This window comes from Ischnura elegans, chromosome 6 (genome assembly GCF_921293095.1).
Source record: "Ischnura elegans chromosome 6, ioIscEleg1.1, whole genome shotgun sequence".
Classification (NCBI taxonomy): domain Eukaryota; kingdom Metazoa; phylum Arthropoda; class Insecta; order Odonata; family Coenagrionidae; genus Ischnura; species Ischnura elegans.
Window position 1 is genome coordinate 33342483 of NC_060251.1, and position 10186 is coordinate 33352668.

Genomic DNA, 10186 nt, shown 5'->3' on the forward strand with positions numbered 1-10186 from the left:
TTACAGTAACTAGATATTTGAACAGATTATATCCCATTTTCAACACCAGCAACACAAATAGAATATAACCTGGACACCTTTTTCACTATAGGCTTTTAAGTATGGTCAAAAAAGTATTGTCACAGTAAAAATCCGCTATAGACTTCGTTCTAATGAACCATAGCAGTATAATAAATGTACGCAAACGGAAAGAACCGGTATATTTTCTTGAAACTCCACATTAGCGGTATGTCAACAATAGGTATACGGCTGAACAGAAAAAAATGACTTCTACTTCAATGACTCATATCCTTTGGGATACTTTTTGTATTTCTATTGAAGATGATCTTGCGTAAATTTCCTTTCTCCACAGATGTTCTGGAGCTACTTTAAAGATACTTTAACTCAGTTAGGATAAATTCTGCCCTTCTAGAGATTACCTTCGAGTCATATTAGCTCCACCCGCAAAATTCTGCGCAGGCAGGAAAACTAGGTTATTATTCATCCTGCAGCGACAGCGGCAAAAAATTCTTAAAAAAATCGTTAACACATAACCACTGCGCTACGACTCCAGCCAGCTTTAAATATAACTTTATAAAACATCGAGTGTGTGTTTGAGAGGTTATTAACGGAGATGAGATTTTATGTACAAAGAAAATGAAAATAAGAATGATGATAAACGATTTTATTCACGTGCAGATGATTTCCTACGTAGCAGTTATTGCCCTGGCCTTGGCCGCAGCACAGGCATTTCCTCAGCACGGCCATGCGACCAGCCACAGCTCTTTCAGCATCGCCCATGGATCGCAACGTGGAGGACAACGAGGATACGCTCAGATAGGCAACTATGGACAAGCATCATATGGACACGGAGGACACCACGAAGTGGACTATTATGTGAGTAAATAGTTGAATAGATATTGCGACTTAACGTTCAATGCATGCATAAAATTTGGTTTAAGTAAATTCAATTCAATTTTGAAGCTGGTAAAAATAGTTCACTCACTTCCGTCTGATTTTCACACTTTTCTCAGTTGATATTTTCAAATATTTGGTACTAATTAATGAAAGATTAATTACTTAAACACTCCGCCGTAAAATATGATTATATTCTTCAAATGCTTTATGTCCTGCAACACATTTCTATCATCAAATAATACACCCTCAGCAAGATTTTTTTCTACCTTAACTACGGATTTGGAATAAAATAATATTGGGGTACGAGAGGTTACTCAATAAGATCATATGAGAAGTAGGTCTACAAATTTTTGTATCAGTTTGCCGTAAAATGATTAAAAGTGTCCGATCCCTAGTGCTTTTTTCGTATTGATTTAGCTTCAAACTCTAATGACATAAAAATGATCAGGGAACATTAGTCTGGGTTACTAATGCTCCAGGAATCTTCTGTACCTCCTCACTATCTCTATTTTCGATTGTGAGGGATTTAGCACTATTAAGATTTTTTTATTCGCTATTGTTCACTTAACCTGTTGTTACCAGCGTTCCATCGGTATAATCTTAAAAATATACCTATTGACAAAACTGTCCAAGCAACCTATCGGTGATCATCCGAATAAGGAGAGACATCAAAGTGACAAGAATAACTGGATGGGAAATAGAGGGGGTAAACTTATCAACTCCGCATAAATCCAATAACCTGAGTAATATGCGAAATTTAAAATTACTAACCAGCATTTAAAAAAATTAAACCAGCGCATATAAACGTCAAAGCCATTACAAAGGAAGGCAAACCAAAATTCAATGCCAATACTGAACAGCTAGTTAACATTTCCAGGTGAGATAATATAAGAAATCAACGAGTAAATCAAGTGTTTGAGACTTATACATGAATTAGCACTACTCGAAGAGAGAAAGGGAGAGTGACTATCTATCCTCTACATCAGTGGTTCCCAACCTTTTCTTGTTTGAGGCACCCTTGGAAAGCCTTTCAAAAGTTCCCGGCACCCTTATAAGGAAATAGATATTTAAAATCTCCGTAGCTTTTTTATTATTATTTATTTATTTGTTTCATTTCGAGAGTTTGCATGCAACAACACCTTATACCTAGTCCTAGATGATATGAGAATACTGTTTACACTGATTCTGCCTTAATAAAAAAAATAGTATTACGATTCCCCGAAATTTTGGCGGCACCCTCAAAAGATCTCACGGCAACCGTTAGTGCCGCGGCACACCGGTTGAGAACCACTGCTCTACATCTTAAGATGAAGAAATTCTCTTCAGTGACGTAAGATACTGTCCATTTTAGGGTAGTGTACATAATGATTTTGATAAAAGGGGCATAATAATTAGTGCTCTTTCTCATGCAACGCAGGCCCATCCCAAGTACCATTACGAATATGCAGTGAAGGACGAGCACACCGGTGACGTTAAGAGCCAGCATGAAGAGCGCGACGGAGACAACACGAGGGGATACTACACTGTCAACGAGCCCGATGGCACCATCCTCACCGTCCACTACACCGTCGACAAGCACAGCGGATTCCAGGCCGTCGTCGAGAGGAAAGGACACGCCGCGCACCCGCAGCAAGTCAAGAAGGTCGCAGTCGTCGCACCAATCGTACACCACGCACCAATTGTGCACCACGTACCTAGTCATCATTACTGAGCAGAAGAAACTCCTTAGTCTTTCAATAAACTCAAGAAGTCATCATTGCCTTCATACCATTAAGTCAAATCTCGAATTCCACTCCATTGTATGGAATTACCAAAAATCATTTTCATTCCCCTATCACTTTTTCACCGTCTCACAATTTCTCTCTTGTTCTTCACCATTTACCATGCCCATTTTCCACACTCATCAGCCCATACACATAATGCCCTCTTCATTTACCTTACGTTTCATCGTACTGCATCAACCATGTAAATATTTTCAGCTTCCAAACGTCATATGTATATTTTTGTGATGGTGTCGTAATGGAGAGAAAATAAAAAAATGTCCATTAAATATCATATTTTAACCTTATCTTTGGTTTATTTCATCACTGAGAGTGGCTCAATGTTTACATTTCTCCGTCCAAAATCCTTGTGCTAGGAACTGACATCATTTGTGTCCTTGTTAAATACACCTATATCTACGTTTCATACCTGAAATAGCATTAATAATCGCGCGAAGGGGGTGTTAGGACAACAGGTCCTCTTAAGAGCACAACAGTGAGGTTTTGAGAGGTGGAAGTGTGCTTATTTTAAGATAATAAAGGTGTGAAAAGGGTTACACCGTAAAACGGAGGAGTGAAAAGAAAGCGTCGACTCAATCTAACCACGCACCAAACTGCAGTGACATATCACGCGCTGATTGTGAAACACGCATAGTCCCTGAGAATTACTCCAATTATGCCTGCATGTCCCTGTATTGAAAAAACAAGTAAAAATTTAAGTAGAACTTTAAGTATTTTTTTATTAGGTGATAGTCAGTTTTTCTTGGAAAAGATCAAGCAGTTTATAGGTATTTTTATTTAAGTTTTATAAAAAAGTAATGTGGATCAAGATATTTAGCCGGTCATTACACGCGCTTTGCAAAGAACCTTATCACACTGAAGTCATATAAAAGTAAAAAATAAAATCTTTTTTCCGCATGAACGAATACAATAAACAATCGGTGCATTTCAGGAAATCGGTCAAAAACCTGCTAGACTTCAATGAAATTGTTGACTTTATGCCAACTTGTATGCTTATATTGTAGTCTTCGTACGTATTAAATGTTATTTTTTCAATAAACTACTCCTATGAAAGCCCAAAATTATGCATACCTCAATTCAGTATAAATTTTGGGAAACATCTTTGGCTAATAATAATTTTTGGTGATGTTTTCCAACAGGCTCTTTGTAAATCTGCTCTGCGGAAATCAATCGTAAACTTTAACTTCGTCATAATCTAGATGCACATTCTTCGAAGGGCATGTATCGAATTTCAAATTTATAGAAAACCATCACTTAAATATTTGAGATGTGGATACTCTAAACACCCTAAAATTAAAATCAAAACATACTACCAGGCCTTGTTTTTTTGTTAATTTTTATTTATTTGAATCTCGAAATGGTCTAATAATGCTACTCCACCACCATTTGATTAAGTACAGAGGCTTAGCAAGGATTTTGAAAAGGAGGGTGGGTAACTGGATATTTCGGGATGCAAAGAAACCATCCCAGGGCAAAGGGGGACACTGAGGAAAATTTTGGGATTTCTGATATTGTAAACGCGATATTTGGGCCTCAAAAACTTAAATATTTTGTGCAAGTATTTATTAAAATAAAGTAAATAAAAATTTAAAATTAATGAATAAAAGATCAAATGAGGGCGTAAGGTAAATCTAACTTTCTAAAAACGATGAATATCAAACACCAACAATTATACAAGGGGGTAAGGTGAAAAGTTGCTCATAAATCCTTAACGGAGACTTTTCAGTTCACCTCACAGAGACCTTAAAATGACCAGCTGCGAAGACAAAGAAATTATTTTCATGAATTGGTGAAATATCTTGGGTTTACTCCCGGGTGAGATATTCTCCCTCTCCTTTCAACGCTTCAACGAGAGACAAGTTCATGGTCTCCAATAATCGAAGTGAAAGATACAGAAATATTGGAATCATGGATCAGCCTGTCGCTCGTTTAACCGTTGTGGTATTTGTGGGAGGCGACCGCCAGCTGAGGTAAAAGGGAATGGCAAGAAAGAAAGGGTGGAGGGAAACCCGGCATCGGCATTAGCCTCCTCTCAACGAAATGCGCAACCGGGACCACGGCTGAACGTCCCATCCAAGGACGGAATGTTGCGCTTGTAAAGCCCTCCACACAACATTCAAGCACGGATCTGGCAACCTCTGAAAATTATCTGCCACCTCTCGAATTCGAACTCGAACCCACGAGGTAGAATGCCAGCACTCTAGCCATCAAGGAGTAATGGAAAATCCAAGAGACAATTTTACATGGCACAAAATGGAGACTTGTTTATATTTCCTCTCATTAAAAATAAAAGAAAAAACTCCTACATATTCCAAGAGTTCCTCATCGGGCATTTACAATACGAAATATGATCGGCATTTAAAAATGACTTGAACTTGGACAACTACTCCTGCGGAATGCGACACTGGTATATGCGGGTCTTTTCGCTCACGAAATGCATTCTCTTGACCTAGTGCACTCGAAGTGAAGAAAGAGGTTAACGTAACAACGGGTAGGAATTTCGGCACACTACCCTCATTAAAGATCGGAGCACGCAACAGTTGGAATGGCGATTAACCATTTGAGTGCCACCGGCTTTTTGGTGGGTACTCCCAGAAGTGCCTTGGGTATTTTGCTTTGGTTATTTTGTGGGCCTTTAGTCAAAACTTAATAATTTGCTTATTTATTGCTGTTTATGCATAATTCTTTTTGACTTTTGGTAGTGAATCTTTTCTTATAAGTAAAAAATAAAAAAAAATTTCCCGTTTTTTCTTCGTGAAACGCAATTTTTGTAGGTTAATCTTAATTTTACGAGATTGAATAATTTAATTTTCACTTTTGACCCAAAAATCGAGACTTATATCATTTATCTCGCATTAATTTCCAGGTGAAATTTAATATAACTGCTACCAATCCGGAGGAAAAAAAAGCAATTTTAAATTTCATTGGTAAAAAGCATATCAAAAGATGACTTTGGGTATAGCAGTCACAAAAATGATATATTTAAATATTATAAACGTAAAAAATGGGTTAGTGAGTTGAACTTACAGCTTTGCATAACTTAAAAATAAGAAATAGTAGCGGGTGTAACTTGGTGGAAATCCTAAATCTTAAAGGCTGTTTAACATGGGTCTTTAAATATCGATGCAGGGTAGAAAATCGACTCCGGGGTTCATGGGCTAGTTCATGGGATATGCCCCTTGACTTATAGGCTATATTGTGACTTCATAGGTGGGCCTACATGATGTAACGGCTCGTTTTCGTTGGAATGTTTTCACCGAATAAACAGAGATTTTTTCATTAATTGGGACTTTCACCCCAAACTTGAGCGATCAAATCATGAAATATAGTTAAATAATTCCAAATTATGCAAAGTATCGATGTAATCTTAAAGAAAAACGAGTATATAATGCTTGAATTCTTCAAGCGTGTCGTGGTGGGTAAGGAGATATGGTGGTGTCATAAGTAGTTGTGTCTTGGGTCCATAAGTTGTTGAAAAGTTGGAGAAATTCACCATGTCAAAGGTAAAGCCAGTCGATTAATTTTATGAACTCATATTTTATATTAATTGGAACTTAGCCCATAGTCTTCATTAATTTCTATTTGACAGCAAGTGGAATATTAATATGTAGTCACACACGAAATTTCATACCTCTAACTTAAATAGTTATGAAGATATGTCAATTTGCATATTTGCTACCATAATCGATTCGAACTAATGAATAAAGTGACATCTGTATTGAGAAAAAGGCAAATCTATTCATACTTTCATCATATTATACATTTCCATTCATTCTTTTCATCAACTGTATATGACCTTCTTAACTTTGCCCGTGGATACTAAATATTATGTGATATAGCAATTCGATACATTTTAATGAAAAGTGGATTCGATACATATCGAATGTGAGACGACATACAAAGCGTATTTCCCCTGTGCGATATGAGAATTACCAATATGTACCCATTTACCAAATTTCATTCAACTTCCTCAAATATTTCTCAAGTTATGTCAATATTCGTATTCCATATTATAATCGAATTGAACTTCGATTATACTGACATCTGTATGGTAAAAATCTCATGGCAATAATTCGGAAATCATTCTATGGTCATCCACTATCTACTACCATCACAACTATGCCCAAGGATGCTTAATTTCTACGCAGTATAGCAATTCGATACATTTGAAGAAAACGCAGATTCGATATATATCGACTGTGAGACGACATACAAAATGTTTATACCCTATGAATTATGCTAAATACCAATATGTACCCAGATACCAATTTTCATTCATCCACCTGAAATACATCTCAAGTTATGTCAATATTCCTATTTCTTATTATAATCGAATCGAACGTTCGATTGCACTGACATCTGTACGGCAAAATGCTCATAGCTATTGTTTCGAATTTCATTCTCTGGTCATCCACAATCTATTACCATCACAACTATGCCCTTGGATGCTTAATTTTTACGTAGTATATCAATTCGATATATTTCAAGAAAACGCAGATTCGATATATATCGAATGTGAGACGACATAGAAAACGTATATCCCCTGTGCATTATGCCAAATACCAATATGTACCCATTTACCAAATTTCATTCATCTACGTGAAATACTACTCAAGTTATGTCCATATTACTATTTCTTATTATAATCGAATCGAACATTCGATTACACTGACATCTGTACGGCAAAATGCTCATAGCTTTTGATTTGAAATTCATTCTTTGGTCATCCAATATCTCTTTTCATCGCACATATGCCCGTGGATGCCGAATCGTATGAGTCATAGCAATTCGATATATTTTAAGAAAACGCAGATTCGATATATATCGAATATGGGACTACATGCAAAACATATTTCCACGTTCCATTATGAGGAATACCAATATGTACCAATTTACCAAATTTCATTCATCTACCACAAAAACTTGTCAAGTTATCTCAATATTCATATTAGTTAAAATAATCGAATCGAATAATTCGATTATACTGACATAGGTTCTCGGAAATACGCATGTCATTTGTTTTTTTTCCATTGGTTGGTCGGTTCACATGTTATGCCGGCACAACTATCCCCGGAGGTGAGTATTCCAATAAGTTATTAGCTTTCGATAAAATCCAAGATAACGTAGTTTCGATATATATCGAAAGTAATGACCAGGGGCCTTATTCACGAAGGCCTCGATTTTGTCGAATCCTCGACAATGTCGAGGCGGCGACGGTCAAGCCTCGACGTTTCCGTAAGTTGCAATTCACGAAGCTTATTGTCGCCGTTTCGAGGCCGCGCCAGACGGAATAAATATCGAGGCGACGTAGGCCTCGACAATTATTCCGAGTCTTGTTGATCCTCGATTTACAAGGAGTGCAACTGCAGCTGGCGTATTTAGAAGTTCATAGTTCAATAGTTGACGTACGTACGACGGTGATCACGGTCTTATTTCATATATTTAAGAAGGCAAAATAGATATAATGATACGTATAGTTGTATAATTTTATAATGTGATTATTCCAAAAACAGAAGTTTCATACGGTTGTTTTGTGAGCTATCACCTGTGAACTAGCCTTTCCGTTATTTTCTGTGAAGAATCGTGATTAAATATTCGCCACCACGAGTCACAATAGAACTATGTTTTTATAGCGGATGTTACAACCCCTAAATTTTTGGGGATAGGCAATACTCATGAATTCCCGGTAACTGATTTTGGGTTGTGTTCGCTCGTGTTGATTTTGTGATTATTATTTGGGGTCGTGTTCTTCATTCTGTTGTATGTTAGCTCTGTTTTCTGCTGTCGGTGATCGCTGTAGCTATACTGGAAAATCTCTGTTGTATAATTGAGAAAATGAACTGCTTAATTGAGGCTTATTTTTTTTACCTATACGCTTGCTCGCCAACATCGGAGCAACTTTTAGATGTAAATGACGGTTGTGAATGTGTTTGTATTTAACAGTGCGTGGTTATTCTCTTCGAACTTCATCATTTATAGAGTACCAAGTACGTTATACGTATATATGGGTAGTATGATATTACAATTTTACAAATTGTGTTCATAATATTCGTTCATGATATTGTGCATAGCCTTTCATTTGATTGGTACTACCTTGTGATTTCGTGTGGACTATAAATTATTGTTTTCATTGTGTATCAATTTCCTGACGTTGCATTTTTTATGACCGTGTACCTTATCATAAATCCTATAGTGTTTACGTTTCACTAACACTTTCCTAAGCTATTAAGGGACGATAATTGTGAGATGTTTTTGCGTCACCCGTAGGTATTGCTAAGGCTTTATATAAAATTCGCTGGAGTGTTATTGATAAGAATACCCTTACATACTAAGAGGTTTTTACTAAAGATTAAGATTCGCAACATTTGAGAGTAAGTACCACTCTTTTGAATGATGAAACAGAAATCATAATAAACGTTATCACAGTATAAACGTTAGCACAGGTTTTTAACGATGAAAGATGAATATTTTATTTGATAAGAATGTAATCAATGCACTCGATGCATGTAACATATAAATATGAGCTTTATTTTTAATGGTATATGATCTGACTTATCATTAGAATCAGAAATTAGATTTAGCATGAGAAAAACAAAGATATTGAAGCACTATGTAATTGTAAGAGGGATAGTTTACAGGATGCATCAATAGGCAAGTAAGAATATTGTTTGGGTGACATCATGTAATATAAGTGATGGTTTTATTTACTTTTGAATGCTTAGATGATAAATTGATACTCATTTATGAATAATAAGTTTTTGTTCTAAATGATAAGTGTTCTTGCATGACATGCATATTGATAATTTTTTCATGCTCCCATCTATTGCAAACTTATGAGAAGGCTGAAAGTAATGATGATACATTCAAAGTTGATTAAACATTCAAAGTTGATTAAACCCTTCATGAACCTCTGTAGCAATTAATGGATGATGATATCGCTCTAATTTGGCTAAGGAAGAGAAGAAATTTAAGGAATAGAGGGGGATATGTACCTTTTGAAATGCCTGATGAAGCTTTTATGGGGATGTATATACTATCAAAGAAATTTTAAGCTTCTTTTTAATATCTGATGCAACTACATTTTTTAATGTAAGCAAATCAATTTTCTTTATGAAGTAGGTACTTTGCACTCTCCACTTTCATGGCCAAGGGTCATATCAAAAGTCAGCTGGCAGTGACAGGTATTTAGGTTTGAGCCAAAGTTCAATAAGATGCTTTATGGATGAGTTGACTGAAGCTATTAACTTCTTTAATATGGTTGCCAAAATTGGCTACCTTTCCTATAGTGAGAGCAGAGGAAAGAAGGGAGATGAGTCGAGAGTTAGTTCAAATACTTTGATGATCTTGTAAAAATTATTTAATGAGCAAATTTACTGGGATCTTTGTGCCAGTGTAAAGTCATATGAGATACATGTTTTCAAAGTGTAAGGAGGTAGAAACTGCTGTTAAAGCATGTTTATGTAATTTATATGGAGTAGATTAATATAGTCTCATAAAATTTGCCTGTA

The 10186-nt window shown here is 36.1% G+C and overlaps 1 protein-coding gene across 1 annotated transcript; it reads left to right on the plus strand.

Moving 5' to 3' along the window:
- The first annotated feature begins 678 nt into the window (after positions 1-678).
- LOC124161330 (cuticle protein 7-like) lies at positions 679-2608 on the plus strand. The gene is made up of 2 exons (XM_046537643.1): positions 679-876; positions 2315-2608. Exons 1-2 carry the CDS (start codon positions 679-681, stop codon positions 2606-2608), a joined length of 492 nt encoding a protein of 163 aa, XP_046393599.1.
- Positions 2609-10186: the final 7578 nt, after the last annotated feature.

Coding starts and splice junctions, on each gene's coding strand:
- LOC124161330 (XM_046537643.1), top strand. CDS start 679: ATGATTTCCTACGTAGCAGTTATTGCCCTGGCCTTGGCCGCAGCACAG. Junction 877..2,314: donor ACCACGAAGTGGACTATTAT/GTGAGTAAATAG, acceptor CATGCAACGCAG/GCCCATCCCAAGTACCATTA.